The sequence below is a fragment of the Podarcis vaucheri genome (genome assembly GCF_965113315.1).
Source record: "Podarcis vaucheri genome assembly, chromosome: 8".
NCBI classification, from domain to species: domain Eukaryota; kingdom Metazoa; phylum Chordata; class Lepidosauria; order Squamata; family Lacertidae; genus Podarcis; species Podarcis vaucheri.
Window position 1 is genome coordinate 67,175,258 of NC_138766.1, and position 20,920 is coordinate 67,196,177.

General features: G+C 41.7%; 1 protein-coding gene across 2 annotated transcripts; it reads left to right on the top strand.

Moving 5' to 3' along the window:
• The first annotated feature begins 7,614 nt into the window (after positions 1-7,614).
• OSGIN2 (oxidative stress induced growth inhibitor family member 2) lies at positions 7,615-18,603 on the top strand. 2 transcript variants are annotated; one of them, XM_082233661.1, is made up of 6 exons: positions 7,615-7,673; positions 11,193-11,347; positions 13,467-13,603; positions 14,653-14,844; positions 15,802-15,893; positions 17,340-18,603. In XM_082233661.1, the coding sequence occupies exons 1-6, from the start codon at positions 7,630-7,632 to the stop codon at positions 18,379-18,381; spliced, it is 1,662 nt and encodes a 553-aa protein (XP_082089787.1). In that variant the 5' UTR covers positions 7,615-7,629; the 3' UTR covers positions 18,382-18,603. The 2 variants fall into 2 exon arrangements, with proteins under 2 accessions (XP_082089787.1, XP_082089786.1); XM_082233660.1 differs by lacking the exon at positions 7,615-7,673 and adding an exon at positions 8,216-8,277.
• Positions 18,604-20,920: the final 2,317 nt, after the last annotated feature.

The window sequence follows — 20,920 nt, forward strand, 5'->3', positions numbered from 1 at the left end:
AGTTCGGATTAGTGACACTGTGGAGTAGAACTGGGAGCTCATTTTGTTGAAGAAAAGAGGGTTCAGAAATGGCTTGCATCCAATGGTGACTGACTGGTAAACAATTGTATATGCGGGTGGCGCTGTGGGTTAAACCACAGAGCCTAGGACTTGCCGATCAGAAGGTCGGTGGTTCAAATCCCCGCGACGGGGTGAGCTCCTGTTGCTCGGTCCCAGCTCCTGCCAACCTAGCAGTTCGAAAGCACATCAAAGTGCAAGTAGATAAATAGGTACCACTCTGGCGGGAAGGTAAACAGCATTTCTGTGTGCTTCTCTGGTTCGCCAGACGCGGCTTAGTCATGCTATCCACATGACCCGGAAACTGTACGCCGGCTCCCTCGGCCAATAAAGCGAGATGAGCGCCACAACCCCAGAGTCGGCCATGACTAGACCTAATGGTCAGGGGTCCCTTTACCTTTACCTTACTTACACAAAAGATAGTTAGCATTCATTCATTCATTTATTGCATATGTGCAATACGAGCTTAAAAGGAGAGTCCACTGCCTTCCAAGGGAATCAGTTCCACTGTCAAACATCTCTTACTGATGTTTAGTCAGAATCTCCTTTCTGTTAACTGGAAGGAAACCATTGGTTTGGGTCCAATCTTTTACAGCAGGAGAAATCAAGCTTGCTCCATCTTCCACGTGACAGCCTTTTAGATACAGTATTTGAAGATGGCTATTCTCTTTACCAGGTTAAACAAACCCAGCTCACTCAACCATTCCTCACAGGGCTTGATTTCCAGACCCTTGATCATCTTGGTCACCCTCCTCTGCTTGTCAATATCCTTAAATTGTTGTGCCCAGAACTGGACACAGTATTCCAGGTGTAGTCTGACCAAGGCAGAATAGACTGGTGCTATTACTTCCCTTGATCAGGGCACTATACTTCTGTGATTGCAGCCTAGAATAGCATTAGCCTTTTTTGGTGCTGCATCACACTATTGACTCATGGTAAGCTTATGGTCTACTAAGACCCCTAGATCCTTTTCATATATACTACTAGCAAGCCAGGTGTCCCCCATCTTATATTTGTGCAGCTTGTTCTTCCTACCTAAGTGCAGAACCTGACATTTGCCCCTATTGAAATTAGTTTGGGCCCAGTTCTCCAAACTGTAATGGTAATATTGAGTCCCAATTCTGTCTTGAGAGCCAGTGTGGTGTAGTGGTTAAGCGTGATAGACTCGTAATCTGGGGAACCGGGTTCGCCTCTCTGCTCCTCCACATGCAGCTGCTGGGTGACCTTGGGCCAGTCACACTTCTTGAAGTCTCTCAGCCCCACTCCTTCAGGTAGTGATAAAGCGGGATATCAAATCCAAACTCCTCCTCCTCCTCCTCTTCTTCTTCTTCTTCTTCTTCTTCTTCTGCAGCATTAGCTACCCCTCCTAGTTTGGTATCATCTGCAGATTTTATGAGCATCCTCTCAATTCCTTCATCCAAGTCATTTATAAAAACCTTGAACAACAACAGGCCCAGGAAAGGAGAGGTGTGAAAATGTCTTATTATCCATTACCATCCATTTCCCGCTTGTAATAAAAAGTCCATTTGCAAAAGACGGCTATCTACTATTCTAGCTGGGTAGCTGCAGACAGAAAATAGCAGTTAAAAAAAACAGTCAAGGTTGAATTTATTTTTATTTTAACCTATTAAACACCCTTTGATGCACATAAATGTTCTTTGCTATATTTAGGGGGGCAGATCACCAATTTGCTTCTTCTAATGGTGTCGGTGGATGAAAACCTAGCAACAGGGCATACAAGTTCAAACTGCTATTGGAATAAAACCTGCCACCACTGGAATGAAACTACTTTCATTAGGGGGAAATGCATATTTTGCTTTTATGAGCTGTCCCTTATCTCTTGCAGAAAGCTTTCATATTGCTTATAAAAAATATGTGATGCCAAAGGAGTATTCTGAGTTTGGGGAAACCTCCTCAGCAGCAGAAGTAATTGCTAGGTGGAGAAATACTTCTTCTTCTTCTTCTTCTTCTTCTTCTTCTTCTTCTTCTTCTTCTTCTTCCAGAATCTTATTAATCTAGATTTTCAAGATAGCCTGCAAAAGAGAACTATAAAAAAAATGAAACAGATCAAAAACATCAGAAACAATGGCAATTATCGTAGCAACAGTAAAAATACAAAAAGCAGTAGATATAAAATCAGTTAAAATCATGGGGATTTATTTTTTTTAAAAAAATGTCTATAATGTGGCTCTCCAGGCACCCTGTCACATAGCAGCTTGTAAATAATATTCATTATTATTAAGAAAGCCTACAGAGTGGCAGGGATATACAGAGAGAATGACCTCTGGTGGCAGACTTAACAAACAGGTAGGTTCCTTTTTTTGAAAAGGGGACAAAGCTAACATTTTCAATGAATATATCCCCTCCACAGACACCTCAGTGATGATGACGGTATTAAAATATCCTGTTGTTCTTCAGTGAAAGAGAAAAGGGGAGACCAGGTAGTATCAAAGCTATCTTTTTTGGAGATGCGCTTGATTAGTCACCAATGGTATATGTGGCATTCTGATAGAGCAATACTCCAGATATTATTAACCCAAGCCTCTATTGGTATATTAGAGGTTTCCTTCCATTGTTGGGAAAAGGAAAAGTGGAGGAAAGAAAGTGGCATTGATGAGGAAAAGAAAGTGGCAGTGATTTAAGCAAGCGCCGCTGAATTCGTGCCTGTCTTGGAGCAACGCAAACACAAGACCAACACACAGTAATGCAAATGTGGTGTACTAGAAGCTGAACCCACTAGAAGCTGTTCAGTGAAGCTTACTCCCTAAGTAAATGTGTTTGGGACTGCAGGCTTAGCTGCATAGGTTTTCGCTCATGGTGGTTTTCGATGAACAGACCTTTGATCCTTAAAGGTAAAGGTAAAGGTACCCCTGCCCGAACGGGCCAGTCTTGCCAGACTCTGGGGTTTGTGCGCCCATCTCACATCTATTGGCCGGGGGCCAGCGCTGTCCGGAGACACTTCCGGGTCACGTGGCCAGCGTGACAACGCTGCTCTGGCGAGCCAGAGCCGCACCCGGAACGCCGTTTACCTTCCCGCTGGTAAGCGGTACCTATTTATCTACTTGCCCCCGGGGGTGCTTTCGAACTGCTAGGTTGGCAGGCGCTGGGACCGAGCAGCGGGAGCGCACCCCGCCGCGGGGATTCGAACCGCCGACCTTTCGATCGGCAAGCCCTAGGCGCTGAGGCTTTAGCCCACAGCGCCACCCGCGTCCCAACTGATCCTTAGGAAGATGCAATTATTCAGCCGTTTATATTGTGTTAATCAATTTAATAGAATGTGATGCTTTGGGGGGGGGGATCAAAAGTGCTTACCAATTAAAAATAGTGTCTATGGAAAGAAAGCAATGGTTTTGACCTTTCTACTGTTATTGAATGGTAAATAAAGGCATCTATTGTTGGAGCTGCAAAAATGTCTCGTCTGTAGTGGAAGGGATTTGTTTATGGAATGACAGACAGTGTTCATTTCTATTTTTAACCAGGCTGCTTGTTTTTATGTAACTAAAGGGCCAATTCCTGCAATTGCTTTGGGGATTACTTATTTATTTATTTATAAACATGAAACCTTGCCACACAACCATATTATTTACACAGTAAATCTGCTTTGTTAGTGCAAGATACAAGTATTAACACCTTTCCTTAGCAGCAAATCTACAATACTATGTTATTGTGCAATCTCTCCTCCACAAACCAATTTACTGCAGAAGAGCCTAGACTACTTAATTTACTTTTCACATTGTTATCAGTCACTTTTTACATTATTGAATGTAATACAACCTCTGCATCACTTTTGAACTACCCATATTGGGTCTGGCTTCCCACTTGGGAGGAGGGAGCCTTGAAGCCAAGTTATTTAAACATTAGCCCGATCCAAAAGCCCAGTGCAAAGAGCCAGTGCTGAGACTGACAAGGCTCTCTATGCTGGCTATCAAATGTATTCTCCCAGAGCCAAAGCACTGGTAGCCAAAACAGAATGTTGACTCACTATTAGAGAGAAGGAAGAGGGCAGGAAATAGGGGATAGAATAGAATGCCCTGGAAAATGACATGGCTTGAACACAGGTCCAACTTGTTGAACCCTATTCGCCAATTTTATTACAGGTCCAACTTGTTGAACCCTATTCGCCAATCTAAAATATGTGTGAAGATGACCCTATTAACCCTTAGACTTGAACAGGAGGCTATAAGAGCAAACTAGTAAGTCCTTGTTTTTCATAAATTGCTCAATTAAGATTCCATTAGGATTCATTCAATCCAAATTATTATCTTGAAACAAATCTTACAAGAAAATGTGTTAAAGGTTCTGTTTTTTAGGACTGATCAACCATAGTATTTGACTATTTGTGCTAGCATTTGTGTTTAAAGATTAGGCTACAAATTTTACTGAAAAACAGTAATGGATAATGTTCATAGCCCTTTAGGTTGTTGTTTTTTTAATGCCCTAATCTTAATACTTTTAAGTCCCATCGCTTTGTCGCTTATATTCCGTGTGATATAAAGATGAACAAATGCAGAGGAATTCACTGAACACAGCATATCCCTCAGGAACTTGCATGGCAGACTAAAACACTGCTGTTCTGTTTACAGCATTGGGAAAGGAACAATTAGACATTGAATCTAATAATCCCCCAGTACATGTGCCAGGAAATCAAATACACAGAGAATTTTAGAAAAAAGGATAAACTGTACTACAAGGGATAGTAGTATAATGGATTTATTCTTCACCAGGGAAGCATTTATATTCCCATGACTTATTTGCATTTAATCTTCCTGAATATAGGTTTGTAAAAACTCTTTTAATTCAATCAATCTTTATTTTTTTTAATAAAGCAGGTTATGACCATTTCCACTGTATAGCTGTGGTTCAGTCAGCTACCCTCCTATGCTGGTCACTAAAACATACAGATTTTGGTTACCTTGGCCTCCTTGCAAAATCACACAACTGCCTAACTTGCTTTTTACCTTATTTGCCGCTGCAGTTGATGTCAGGATTGAGCCAGCAGTAATCAGAATAAGTGAAGTCAGCTCTTTATGAGGAAAAAACCAGGATCTTCACAGGGGTGCCAGGCCTAATGAGCACAGCAACTCTGCCTAAGTCCCCTCCTCTCCAGGGTTTTCCCCAAGCAATCTGGGACTGCACCTGTGTGCCTTTGCTCCTTTCACTTCATGCCTCTCTTGGTCCTGGGAGCCTGGGGGAGGAGAGGAGCATGGTACAGGAGGGAGAGAAGTGAGCTTCTATACCAGCCTGACTTATCTCTACCTCTTGGCCTCCCTCCTCTCCTGCTTCTTCTGGACTTCACTCTGACACAAGACTTTCCCAGCTCAGTTACCTCTTCAGCTTCCTACACCTTCTTCTCCCAGTCTTCTTCCTCTGACCACTCATTGCCATCCCACCACCACTCCCTGGGCTTTGAGCCTTCTTCCCTTGGAGGTTCCTCAGCTGGTTCCTCCCACCATTCTTCTGCCTCCAACCAGTCCATGACATTTGAGATGCTTTGTCAGGCAGGGCTACCCTCTTGCTTGTAAAATGCTAGTATAACTGGCTCGTTATTTTGTCACTGATATCCAGATGATCCAGGGAAGATGCAAATATAATATTCTATGGTGGTGCTAATAGTTTTGGTCAAGAACTGGTCTGGTTCCTAAATAATTGTGCATCTAACAGATTCCCCCCCCCACTAGGATACAATTTATTTAAAAAGCTCACGATTAATGCTAAATTTTACACAACCTGTTGTGATTGGGTGATTGCATCACTCCGAGAAAGAAAAGTTGGGGAGATCAGGATTAAAATGGGGGGGGGGGAGCCATTACCAGCAGTGGGATGTTCTAGAAGTTCTCTGATCATTGGTTTGGCACTTGGCAGAATAGTTAAAGCTTCTATAATGGGTATACTTTTGTGATTATCTCTGCACTAATATGTGCAAGACAGCTGAGGAACTCACAGCAGCCCAGTGTCTTTGACCCACACATCCTGCAGGAAGTGGTGGAGTCAGAAGTGGTGAGAGTTGGTGGGGAACACAACCTTCACCTTAAATGCTGTTTCCTCTCTCAAAGGTTCCACTAAGTATCATCTGACACATGTGGGACGATGCCCCACTGACAACCCAAATTACTTAGTGGAAAAGCACTGCTATCTGTTAATGATACTTCAGCTGATGTCCACCACCACCACCCCGCCCACCCCAGCACTTAATAGCTGGGAATTAGGCACAAGATGTCAGGCAGGGGACATTCAGGACCCAGAAGCCCAGGTGCTATCTCATAAAGGCATCCATCTGCCCAGGAGGACAATAGGAAAGAGATAAAGGTGCTTAAAAAGATCCTTTTGGGAATTACAGTATAGGGACAGCACTACTCAAACGGTATATAAATTTATTCATGTATGTGACTACAGCAGCAAGAATTTTACTTGCCCCCAAACGGAAAGAAGTCCCAGAGAAAGAAGAATGGATACAAAAAGCTTATGGAATATGCAGAAATGACGAAACTTACCAGAAAAATGAGAAATCAAGATAACAAACTTTTTATAGATGAATGGAAATGGTTTATTGAATGTTTAAAAATAAATTGTAAACAGAAAAGAACACTGGCAGGATTACTGTAATAACCTGCAGTTTTTATAAGAGTATACATTTCATTTCATTCAAAAGAGTATACATTTAAAGCAAATCAATAAATGAGAAAATGTTAATTTGGAATATGCAGAAAAAAATTAAGGAACCGCAGGAAGGGGGGGGAGGAAGTCAAGTTTTGAAATGTTAAAATGACTGTAAAATTATTGAAATGTATAGAACTGAAAATCATAAATAATAAGGACCACCATTTCAGCTGTAAAACTACAGCAGCAGCAGTATTTGCACCGGCTCCCTCAGGCTCCGCGTGCCTACACGTGAGAACGTTGTTCGGAAATGGGGAAGAGGGTGTTGAAAAGAAGAAGCGTGTAGAGAGATGGTGACATCCGGCCAAGTTTATTTCGGGAGGGGGTGGACAGAAACTAAGGAAACGGTGCCACTTATGGAAAATCAACGAGGCGTCGATAAACCCCGATGCATTCCTCCCCCCCCCCAACTTTCGACCTCGCGACCTCGTTATGTGCGCGGCGTATCTACTGCGCAACCCCCAACATTTCCCGCTCGCCGCCGACTTTCATCTCTTATCACATGGTGTCGCCATCAAGCAGCAGCGGCAGCGGCCGTTGTTGGGGAGAGCGGTGCTCCTTTCCCCGCCCCCCTTGGAGTAGCGGCTCCTCCGCGGAGGACCGCGAGGAAGGCGTTGGCGGGGGGCTGAGGCGCCTCCCTCCCCTTCCTCCGCCGCCGCCGCCGCCGGTGCCAGGCGGAGGCTCCTCCCTCGCTCCCGTGTGACTGGCCTAGTGCCGCATGTGAGGCAAGAAGGCGGGAGGAGGAGAGGCGCCCGGCCGACAGCGGCCCCCAGTGCGGCGGCGGCGGCGGGAGGGAGAACAAGAGCCGGCGGCGGCGGAGGAAGAGCAGCAGCAGCAGCAACGGCCACATCCCCCATCTGCCGCCTCGACGCTTCTTCTCTTCCCCCTCCCCCTCCCCACCCCCGTTAATCCCTCATGACGGTTTGGTGCTGCCGGTGTTCCCTAGCCGGTCACTTCAGGTAACGCTTATTCGCCAGGCCGGCCGAGGGAAATAGGTTTGTGGGTCAAAGGGGGGGGGGACGGCGGGGGGGGGTAGAGAGAGAAAGAAAAGGCTCCTTCCATCCTCCCCTTTCTCTTCCGGCTCCTCCCTCTCCTCTCAGAGCCGGCGGTTGACGCGATGTGGGAGTCCGCGCGGGATGCCTTCCTGCCCGCTGCTGCTGCTTCTCCTCAGCCAGCCGGCCGGCCGGCCTGCGCTTCACTGAGGAGGAGGAGGTGGAGGAGCGAAGGGGGAAGGTCACGGGGTCGGCCGGGGGCGCGCGCGCGCGCGTGCCCGCTCTCTGTAAGCGGAGGAAGGGAGAAGGTGAGGTGCTTTGAAGAGCATCCTGGAGGCGCGACTTGGGTGGTGGTGCTGAGGAGGGAGTTAGAAGGGAAGGTGCGTGGTAAGGTGTGTTGCTGGCTGATGCTCCTAAAGACAGAGGGAAGGGAGGAAGCAAAGCAAAGGCCCACCCAGACGAGCCACACAAAAAGGAACATCGCCTTTCCATAGATGATGATGGCGGCGGCGGCAGATTTCTGAATGGCCAAGATGGGTCGTGATTTGAAATGTTGTTGCATGACAAGCAGGTAGGCTTGGAAATCGCCTCTCTGCAGCACACATGGCATTTATGTGCACACGTGGTTTTGTGCGTGTGTGTGTACACATAGGGGGGGTGGCACTGTGGTCTAAACCACTGAGCCTCTTGGGCTTGCCATTCGGAAGGTCGGTGGTTCGAATCCACACAATGGGGCGAGCTCCTGTTGCTCTGTCCCAGCTCCTGCCAAACTAGCAGTTCAAAAGCACACCATTTCAAGTAGATAAATAAGTAGCGCAGCGGTGGGAAGGTAAACAGTGTTTTCGTGCACTCTGGCACTCGTCATGGTGTCCCGTTGTGCTAGAAGCGGTTTAGTCATGCTGGCCACATGACCCACAAAGCTGTCTGTGGGCAAACACTGGCTCGGCCTGAAAGCAAGATGAGCGCCGCAACCCCATAGTCGCCTTTGACTGGACTTAACCGTCCAGGGGTCCTTTATATAAACACTCACATGCCACCTCACTTGTTTGTGTATACAGTATATTTGTATTCTATCTTTCTTCCGTGAATAAAACAGCAAAAGAGGCTTTGGGCACTTTAAAAGACTTAACACGTTCAGTATGGTGTAAGCTTTTAGAGACGAAGGTACGCTTCACTTCTGGAGATTCTTCCATGATGAAACTAGTTGTAGGTAAGATTCTTTGCAGGTCTACCATTGTTTAGGCACTGATCATCCCCATTGCTGCTTCACTTTAGTCTTTTAGTTCTTGAGACCATTCCATGAAACAGTATATGGACTGGGAATTTCTGTAGGCATGTCTTTAATGTTGGGTGGAAGAGAAGAGAAAAATTCCTTTCTGTTCTTGGATTTTGATTAAATATTACAGTTGCAGGCTAAATTTATGGATATAGAATGGAGCAAAATGATACTTTCTGGTAGCCAACTGGTAAAAGAATGTCTTCAGAAAGTTAGGCTATCCTAGACTTCAAGTCCCAGACTATCGTAGAGCCATAAATAATTTTACCCAATGCCCATAACTCATAGCCTGTATCTCTGGAAATTTAAATTGATGGGTAAATAGTAGGTCAACTGTGAAAGGGTGTTGAATACCTCATCATGGTTTTCTGATTTTTGACAAATTTCATAGGGATCTTTCAGATGTTACTTATAGTAGCTGACACCACCCAAAAAGGGTATGCAGTCATTTGTTTTGCGGGTTACAGTGCAGCCTTTGCATTTTAGTTTCTGCTGTAATTTCTGGTGGTGTTTGGTGTAAGGTGGCTGGCTAGAATATTTGCTAGTGCTATCGTTCTAATTGTCTTGGCATAAGCAAGCGTAACTTAACTGCCATATATTTAACAAACTCTTCTAAACAGATGTTGTGTTATGTCATATCCTGTATTTTAAATATCTGAAGATATTTCCTGTGAAGATGAATGTGTAACTGTAATAGACTGGTATAGTGTAGGAAAGGTGTTACTGATGCTGGTTTTCACTGGTGTAAGAACAGAGTGAGAGTCCTGCTGGAGCAGACCTGGGGCCCATCTAGTTGTGCATCCTTTTGTCCACAGATGCCTGTAAAAAGCCCATAAATACTTTTTCACTTTAGCCTTTAATGTAAAACTCCATAGATTACAAGGGAGGACAGCAGAAAAAGGTACACTTGTCAGCGTGCAGACATTGTGGTTTTGCAAAACAACATAGCTTCCTTTAGTTTGTAGCCACAACAGAGATGTGGGGAACCTATTAAGCTTTATTGAGATATATTCTGCAGTAGAGTACCATAGATGCCTATATTTAAGCCATTTAAATGACCTGATAGTTGACAGCAAGCATAGAATTGGTTCCAATTATCCATGGTTTCTATTATTTTAACCATGAATTTGCCACATGTATGGCACTGCAGGGTTTGTCCTAAGCTTAATCTGTATCTTTAGCTGCATATAAGTATGTTTGCATGCATGAATGTCCTGTGTGATTTTTGGTTCCAGGGAGGCAGACAACTGTATTCTGGATGAGGTTATATGAGCTTTACCAAGGAAAGGAAAATGCTTGAGGCTGACATGTGCCGAATGTAGGACTGTGCAAAAGCAGTCCTAGAGCCAGCAGTGCCTACTTAAATATTAGCTTAGAGGTGGATTTGATGGGAAATACAATTAGTGTCAGAGTTGGCAGATTCCTGGATTGTAGGAGGAGGGAGGGAACCAACTGCAGAACTGTACATTTCCATTTAAATTCTTGAGAAAGCGCTTGCATTGCACTTAGATTATGCAATGATTTATTCTTAGAAGCTATTTTGGAACCAATTCATACATTCTTCTTAATAAATATTTTGGTTTTGATCCAAAGATCCTTTGAGTGGCACTCAGTTCATGGGATACTCTCTCTGGTGGTAGGGAGAAGGCAATTTTTTCCTGATTCCCCTTGCAGGTGCCCCACCAAAATGTGCCCTGGAGGATTCAGGAACCATATGGAAGGTGGGGGGGAAGGGGAAGTCAGCAAAAAACACCTCCTCCCTTCTACCAATGGGTGTGTCCTCTGGGTTCAAAACACAAATAGAAGGAGCCTTCTGTAGAAGAGAAAATAAGGATCCAAGTCACAAGCATTAGTTAATATATCAAAAAAATAATATAGCTTCGTAGACATTTAAATGTATGACCAGTTACCCCTGATTATTAGTTATAGAAATTGTATCAGACAATTTATTGTAAAAGAAATGTGTGTCACTCAACATGCACACTCGTCTGTCCTTTTGTAAACATATATGGGTAAAAAACCCTACTTTTTCCCTGTAGGATTCCAAAATAGCAGTATTAGTTTAGGAAAAGGCAAAGTGGATTTGCAACTCTGAAATTTTCCTAAGTGCTGACAGACTATCATCAGGCCAATGACTTTATATTAACTTAAGTTTATTTTATTAATAATGTATTGTAGTGATGAACTGATTTTTTTTCCCTTTTAAATAGAAACTACTGTAGCCCTGAAACCGAAGGACACTTTTTGAATTCCTTAGTGCAGTATTTTGGTGACAGCTTTGGGACAAATGTTAAAACAATGCCCTTACTAGAAGAAGCTACTCTACCTGTGGACCCACCACTGAGTTTGCCAGTGGTAGTAATAGGTGAGTTATTCTCAGAATTTCAGTATATGAATAAGAATCTAAAATATTGAATGTGTTTGAAATTTATTAATTATAATTTAACAACCTTGCCTTATCACGGACTGCTTATTAAGTTGTGATATAATTGAGAGTCTAGTTATCCTATTATACAGGTATATTGTGATTTGATGCAGTTGGAAAAATATTTGAGCTATAATGGTTTCCTCCATAACTGGGGAAAATATAATGTTGTATAGTAGAATAGGAATTGCCAAAGTGTACCTCCTTGTCACTGAATCTAGCCCTTTGGGGCCCTATATACCCGTTACATGCAACCTGGTCATGTCTGTGATGGAGCAGCTGCTCTAATACTCGCTTTCCTCTCCCCTCCCCATTTCTTTTTCCTTTTGTATCATGTCTATTTGATTTTGAGTCTAGCAGTTCAAAAGCACGCCAGTGCAAGTAGATAAATAGGTACTCCTGTGGCAGGAAGATAAACGGTGTTTCCGTGTGCTCTGGTTTCTGTCACAGTGTTCCGTTGTGCCAGAAGCGGTTTAGTCATGCTGCCCACATGACCCGGAAAGCTGTCTGTGGACAAACGCCTTCTCCCCCGGCCTCAAAGCGAGATGAGCACCACAACTTCATAGTCGCCTTTGACTGGACTTAACTGTCCAGGGGTCCTTTACCTTTACCTGTGCTTTATCTTTTTGTATCTGAACAGCACTTCAACAAAAATTAAGCCCTTTTTTAAAAGTATCTAACAACAAGAACATAGAAACTCATGTAATCAAAATGAGAGGACTCAAGCTCCTCCACTTTTTAGGGAGAGTAGAGTGTTTCATCCTTAGCTGTTTTTCTGTTTCCAGTTGGCCACCCCTCCTACTTCGGGTCGGGGAGGAAACAGCTTGGGAGGCCAGTTTTTGAATGGCAAAATAGCTTTGTCTCCATATTTGGTGACTGGAAGAATATCTGTAATTGGGACTTACAGAGCCAGTGTGGTGTAGTGGTTAAGAGCGGTAGTCACGTAATCTGGGTAACCGGGTTCGCGTCTCCGCTCCTCCACATGCAGCTGCTGGGTGACCTTGGGCCAGTCACACTTCTGTGAAGTCTCTCAGCCCCACTCACCTCACAGAGTGTTTGTTGTGGGGGAGGAAGGGAAAGGAGAATGTTAGCCGCTTTGAGACTCCTGAAGGGGAGTGAAAGGCGGGATATCAAATCCAAACTCTTCTTCTTCTTCTTCTATTAAAACCATGAAACAGTGAAACAAATTCCTTGCTGTACAGTAATTGGAATAAAATATGTAGCCTGCAAAAATGTAGGATGTTTTATATTAGATGTTAACCTAGAAGTGAAAGTGGTTTGGATTATACTGTTGAAGGAGGAAGTACTATTATTTTATGATATCTGAGGCTCTATGCTGCCCTAGGATCAGTTTCGGTGACATGATGCTATGCAAATATTATTCCAAAGTGCTGCAGATGGTTTTTCTGCCTTTTCACAACACAAGGTATCTCATTGCTAAGAAAAGCGTCTTCCCCACCCACCCATAACACTCCTTCAATTTACAATAGCAACAAACTTGCTTTGTAAAAAGTAACAAAATAAATAGTAACACAGATTTGTAATCAAATACAGGTTCAAAGCAATTACATTATCAACAACAAATTACCTATAAACTAATTTAAACTATATTATATTGTGAAATAAATTTGTATATCAGCACAAAAAGCTGTCAAGAAGCCAAGAAACTTCACATTAAATGAAAAAGTAATCTGGCTCTACTTTAGTAAAATTTTATTTTACATGTCTGATTATCTAGCCAAATATGTGTGGACCCAAGGGACTTTTAGCTCTTCTGCCACTATTCAGAAAGTTAGCAACCAATAAGCAGATCAGTGTTGGTATAGTCAGAAATTCAATAATCAGAATCAAGGTAATATACTTGGCAAATAATAGTCTAGACTATATTTGCAAAAATACTAGGCATCCTATAGCAAAAGCTGAGCTCTCTTAAATTCCTTGATCGCAATGAGGGGAAGATAAGCATGTCTTTGACTTTCATGGATTAAAGTCATTATCTTGGTCCAGATTACAATTTTAAACTTTAGTAAATCTTATGTCATTTTTAAAATACCATTAGGTAATGGACCATCGGGAATTTGCCTCTCATACATGCTGTCTGGATACAGGCCATATTTGTCTCCTGCAACAGAACATCCAAATCCTATTTTGCATAATAAATTAAAAGAATCTAGTCATCTTTCTATTGTTGATCAGGTAAGCTACCACTTATGAAATTACACATTTAATTGCATATCAGGACTGGAAGAAAAGTGCATTACATATATAATATACAATTACATACTCTTAGCTTGGAAAAATTAGTTCACATTTCTGTTGTGCATCATGGTAGAAGCAAAGTATTCTGCTTTTTTCAGGTTTTTCAGTGTCAAATAGGACTTGGGGATCCAAAATGCCAATTATTTTTTATGACAATCCTGTGTATTTAAAATATAAGAACTGCCTCCAAAATATATCTTGTTTGGCACTCTGCCTCCGACAGCAAATGTTGCCAGGAAGTTCTCATTACCAAACCTGGTAATGAGAAATGTACTATATTTAAATACAGAGGCCCAATGTTTAGGCATTGTGTCAAATAACCATTAATATACCTGTGTTCCATGAACAACAGACTTGTATCACCTTAAAAAACTAACAGATTTATTTTTGCAGGAGCCCAGAAAAGGGAGATCTGTGACCCTGCAGGTGTTGCTGGACTACAACTCCCATCATCCCTGACAATTGGCCATGCCAATTGAACTCTGACAAGAGTCCAATAACACCTGCAAGGCCACAGGCTGTGAACTTAGCTGATGGGGTTCAGTATACATCACTCTAATGAGTGATATGACAGGGATGAGCTGAAAATGGTTTTAGGCATCATGAAGCCCACTTGGACTTCCCCAAATGTTTAGTCTCTTTTCATCAGCTGAAAAGAAACTAATCATATGACATACAGAAAACATACTATCAGTTCCTTGTATCAACTGCAGCTCAAACTTGATTCCATTAAAATCATTCCCAAGGGTTTAAGTGTGTAATCCGTGGGGAGAAGCCAGATGACATAATGAAGCTTGTTTGCACTCATTGTGATCAGGAAAGCAAGGGATAAAAGCAAACAACTAGTACAAGTTTGGTACATCTGATATCTATATATAGCCAGGCCTGAGAAACATGGTATAGAGAGTTAAAGCTCTTTTACTGCAAATTATTTTATATTCTAAGGGAAAGCTACATTGCCATTTAAAACTGTCTTCTCACATTAGGAGTTGGAGTACTTGGCAGAAGGTCTAGAAGGACGCTCTTCGAATCCTGTTGCAGTTCTCTTTGACACACTGCTTCATCCTGATGCTGACTTTGGATTTAACTATCCACCTGTTCTTGACTGGAAACTGGAACCAGAGCACTATATCCCTCATATGGTGCTTGGCAAAGGACCACCTGGTGGTGCTTGGCATGTGAGAACTTTTTCCATTTTGCTGTTGGAACCACACTTGATCAGAGAACTTCAGCTTACATGTTGGCTATGGGAACAATGGGTACCTACCACACATTGTTCCTGATTGGTTGTAAGTCCTGGGCATGTACCCATTTGAAGAAGTTCATGTTTTGGCGCTGCATCATAGGGAGTGTCTTAATATTTTAAATGAATAAACCAATGTGTAAAGAATTCCCAAAAACGTCACATACTACATACCTATTTTGTAAATGATCTTTGTGCTCACTTCCAAAGGCTTACATTTTTGGGCTTGCCTTTTGTAGAAAACTAGGTATGCATTACACTCCTTGTATTAGATTTTATGGAGGTATATATGTTTCTAAAAGGAACAACACTTAGTTACACCCGAAAAGTGAAGTTACATCACTTGATTATTTGGGCCAGTACAATGATAATCTAGCACAGACCATTTATGACCTTCCCACCCCCCAAGAACTATCATCCTGCACAATTAACTGAGGGCATTTTTAGTAATATTTTTTGTGAAGATTGTGGAGCTGCATAGTTGGCAAAATAGACCATGGAAGGCTAGAAATGAAGCCAAAGGCTGTAGGCTACCTGCTGTAGGAGATTTCCTCCTGACTTTATTTCCTTAGCTGTAATGTCTAGTGTAATTTGCTGTCTGGATTCTCTGGATCACTCGGGGAGTTCTCATAACAGCTGCAGATGTTGGGAGTTGAAACTCCATGCTGTCCTGAAGATGTGCATGGCAAGCTGTCCCAAACATTACAACTGGAATAAGAAGAGTTGCCAAGTTGAAGCTTTCTGCAAAGCAGATAATATAGCACACAGGCTGGTCCTTTAGAACATGATTCATGGGATCTTTTTTTCTTTTTGTTATGAAATGTAGGTGGACTGAGATGACCTTAAGCAATATTTTAAATATTTTGTCCTGGTATTATTTTCTTTTCCATAGAATATGGAAGGTTCCATGCTGACTATCAGTTTTGGAGATTGGATGGAATTACCTGGATACACATTTAAAGACTGGACTGCTACCAAGCGAAGGTGAGGACTGTAACATTCTTGTAATGACTGATGGGGGGGGGAATTACTTCTGTTAGTGGATGGAGAATCAAAAGTTTCAATGTTTCTGTGCTCTATTTTTCAAAAGTACAAGATGCTCTTCTACATGTAATTTAATAATGCTAACAGCTTGTAAACAATGAGCTACCATTTTGACACTTAAGCTTAAGACATTTGATTTGATTTGATTTGATTTGATTTGATTCATAGATTAGATAACCAGGGCTGCTGGATGAGATGGGACATCGAAGAACCGACTGCCAAATTTTCTACCTCCCCTATTTTTGAAAAGCTCACATAGTCTCGGCATTGACCTCTGTGTTTTTGAAAATTCAGTGATCAACTTAGCCTAGCATGTTTTGGCTCAGTTTAAGTACTTCTCGTAGTTGTGAGCAAAGGAGTGCCAGTGGGTTCCGCTGAATGTGGTAAAAATCCATGATTTCAGAATTTAAAGCTGAATTTAGCTGCTCATGATTTAAAATTTCCCTCTTGGGCAGCAAATTTAGGATTTTTTTTTCTTTGCTGTACATTCTAGACTCTCATTTGTTTTTTTTCTGGGAAAACTATATCATAATTTCCCTGAGACCAAGTCTTGTTACTACATAATTCTTTAAATATGTTTGATGCCTGCATTCATAGCTAGATTGATTGCACTGCCAGTGGTTTTCAGACTTGTATGTTTAAAGAGCTAAGTAAAAATAATAAACTAGCTTTTTGGGGTTCCTGGGGTAGGACCTCAGGTATATGGCCTCACATTGTTATATATATATATTCCATATGATCTACAGCCCTTCCATTCAATACAGGGGCTGGAAATGTAAATACTAATTGAACTGCAATATGGGGTTGATTGACAGGTGCATATGCAAAAGTCAGAAAAGAGTTTGAGCCATCACTCACAAATGTCTGTGCCTTGCTTGGAAGGTCATGCTTTGAGAGCCACTGTCTGCATCTGCGCATAACAGAAAGCCAAGAATCTTTGCTTAACAACCCATACTATACTGAATTGAACAAGGATGCAGGACCACCATTTCTCCTGCTTCACTCCTCCCCTGTGTGAGCAGGGAAACAACCAGGAAGATGATAGCTTAGCATTATGTCCAAACTCGTGTTCATAGGTTTATTTTGCCCTAAAAAGCCAGGATTCATATCTCAACAACAAAGCATACATTAATGCTGGTTAACCATCCTGGCTTGTTGGGGCAAAACAAATCCAGTATAAGCAGTGAAAACATTTCAAAAAATAAATCATGCCAAAAAGAAAAAACAAATGTACTGATCTAATACAAAAGCTGAAAATTCTTTCTGTAGCAATCTGACCTGAATATGGCCGTACAGTCACATTACAAGTTTAAGGAGGTGTTCCTGTGGTGAATGTGAACAGTAAACTAAATGTGAATAATCAGATTTGATCTTTATCTTTTTCAGAAATATAAAGTGTGACAGAGTTCTGCCAGAGCAAATTGCTAGCTATTACAAGCACTATGTTAAAGTCATGGGCCTTCAAAAAAACTTCAGGGAAAACACGTACATAACGTCTGTCTCAAGGCTTTACCGAGAACAGGACCATGAAGATGAAAGTGAAGTGAGTGAAGATGTTTTGCCACAACATTTGCAACTAGAAGAGCAAGGTGGACAGACTATACTGATCAAGAGAAACTGGGAAATCAGAGGTTATCAGAGAGCAGCGGATGGCTCTCATGTGCCATTCTGTTTGTTTGCTGAGAATGTTGTTCTTGCCACTGGAACTTTTGATTCTCCTGGCAGACTCCAAGTAGAAGGTGAAGACTTTCCTTTCGTTCTGCATTCCATATCTGAGTTTGGTGCTGCTATCGACAAAGGAATATTATGTGGGAAAGCAGATCCAGTCTTGATCATAGGTGGTGGACTTACAGCGGCTGATGCAGTTCTGTGTGCTTATAACAACAACATCCCTGTAATTCATGCATTCCGTAGGAGGGTTACTGATCCAAGTTTGATTTTCAAACAGTTGCCTAAAAAGCTTTACCCCGAATACCATAAGGTCTACCATATGATGTGCACTCAGTCAGTCACTACAGACTATAATTTGCACCATGCTTATACCAGTTTTCCAGAACATCGGGTCCTTTCATTTCAGCCAGATATGAAATGTGTCCTGCAGAGTGCCTCTGGATTGAAGAAGATCTTAAAGTTCTCTGTAGCCTTAGTGTTAATAGGTTCTCATCCTAACCTATGCTTCCTGAAGGGCCAAGGCCAGGGTATAGGCCATAACCCAAATGAACCAATTACCTGCAAAGGTAACCCTATTGAAATTGATCCATATACATATGAATGCACAAAGGAACCCAATCTTTTTGCAGTAGGTCCACTGATTGGAGACAATTTTGTACGTTTTTTAAAGGGGGGGGCACTGGGCATTACACGGCATTTGGTCACGAAGCAGAAGCATCAACTCATAGCTGAAAGAGAAGGAGATGGAGTTCCCTAAACCAAACAGCCATAGACATCATCTAAGGAACTACAGGCATATGCTAATAACTGACCCATAACATCTAGTCACTGGCAGCCTTGTTTTTTTTATCCATAAGTGTTCTTCATACTTTCATTGCCTTGTAGAGAATGAGACTACAGTATTCCAGCCTGTACACAAATTGTTTTTACTGGAATTGCTTCCAGTTAAAAGAAACAGTAAATGATTATAAGTCGTGCAGATTTTATTTGGTTTTGTACGCTGATGAGAAAATATTTACCACTCTAGAGAAAAATGGTTTCTACTCATGAACTAATAGTTTTGCTATATAAAAACTAGACCATCGTTGAAATATAGAAGCTTTTCTTTAAGACAAAGTAAAAAAAATATTCAGCAGTTGATTTGCAGCAAGTACTTTATTTTACCCTTGGTTGTTGTGGGAAGTATTTATAACTTTTAAAATGGCCTGTAAAATAGTTGCGAACGGAAACAGTTAAATGATTCTCCAGACTGATATTCCAGCACAGTTGGTAGTTGGAAGCAGTTGTCTTAAGTACGCAGGCATGCCATATGAAATGTAGCACACTAGCCTCTTCTACAGTGGTGTAAAATGAAGTACTGCTTATGTAACATTGTTATGAGGGATCGCGTAATGGATTTACTGCTGTAGTAAAAACATTAATGCCTTGGAAACAAAGTGTTTTATATGAATAACCTGCTCTGCCACAGGACTTTTATTTGTAAAAGGTATTTTCATAACAGCTCAGCATGGAAGTCTTGTTCAGTTTGAGCATCACAGGATTCTCAACATTCAAGATGTGCCTGATCTCTCTGGTCTCAAACAGAACTAGTGTTGATTGGACGCACACAGCCCAGTCCAGAGATGACTAAACTCACCTTTAGGTCCCTTTGAAATTGCTTTTTACCATGCACATCATGTTCCAATGTCGTATGTAAAGACAGGGAAACACCTGTAGTTTTCATTACTGCAGATCAATGATGAAATAAAAGTAGCTTGATTAAAAGAATTGCAGCAATAAAAACCACAAGAAAAAGGATGTGGTTCCTTACACACTACTAAATGATGTGAATTATGAATACCTTAAGTTCTAAAACTTTGATTTCAAAGGGTATTAAGCATACTTTCTTTGGATTTGCCTGTTAGCTGCATTCCCTGTGTATATGTGTCAGTTCTGCATGTAAGCAGTTTCCCCTCACCTTCAACACACAACTCACACCTGCCTGCCTTCAGTAGTTTCCTTAGTCAGCTCCCCGTGCATACTGTTTAACTGTTGGGGTTTGATTCATTAAAGAGAACTTTTAAACCTATGTTTGCTCACAATGGAGGAAACATGAAAAAATGTGATCCAAATATAATTTAACAGTAATGTGTTTAATTTTGGGGACTAGGATTGCTCTACCACTATGAAGGTTATCAGTCACTCCTAGCAAGGGAAAACATTTGTGGTAATTCAGATTATTCTCTTATGTGCTCTGCAGTATACGATAGTATTTCTGGGTTCATGTTGCACGAGGAGCCTAAACTGTTGTACAAAATTAAGTTCAAATTTCCTTTTCCTTTTTTGCAAATCTGCCAGTTTACCATTTGGGGAGTTGAACAGTAAACTAAAATCCCAATGCATATGAAGAACTTCAGGGCTTTTGTTTTTTTAAAAAAAATTAAGCTGCCTTTTCTCTCTTACACACACAAAGCCTACTAGCACTTGGACTTGGAACTCAGGCTTTGAGGCCTCAGAGGCACATACAAGTTAAGTTATTAAAAGCCAAAGAGGCAACACACACTGTTCTTGATAGAGCTTGTGATTATACTGGGATAAATTGGGGGCATTTTGTTTTCTGCAGAGATCCCTTTCTGAGCAGCAAATCACTTTTTAAGCCTGGGCAGTTTAAAAAGCAGATTGGAGATTTGGTAGTTTTTTGTCTTACGTTCAAGGGAAAATGGGCCAATAAGCCCAAATGCATTTATGCATCTGAATGATAGCTGCTGTGTATTTTGTTACAAACTACCTTTGAAAAGAATTGTGAAATAATTCAATAAATGCAAAAGAATAAGGACTACCCAAAGCTAATTCATTGGAGTACTTATATCTGCTCACTGTTCTGGCAGAATACAGCATTATGCCAGTTAATATTCCCTCTTCCAAGCCTTTGGTAGTGCAGAAAGTTTTAGGATCTTGCAAATGTTTCTAAATCAAATAAACCAATAAAAATACTTAAATGAGGTTCTGCCCCCTGGAATAAAGCCTGCCCCCCCCCAAAAAAAATCCTGGCTGTGCCCATGACAATCTCCCTATAATATTGGTGTAATATTGTCTGTGGTGTTGCACTCACACTGTAGTGTTCTCAGTTTATTATTGCCAGGAAGAGCAAGGCTCTCTGATAAAACTGCAAGTGGAATGAAAAGGGTAAGATTGACTAATGAAAGCAATATAAATAACCAAGCATGTGCTGTTTTGCAACACATGACGCAGCTGAACAAGTTACATGAGTCTCGTTAGCCTCTTAAGTCGATAGTTCTAAACCACCCAGACACTAG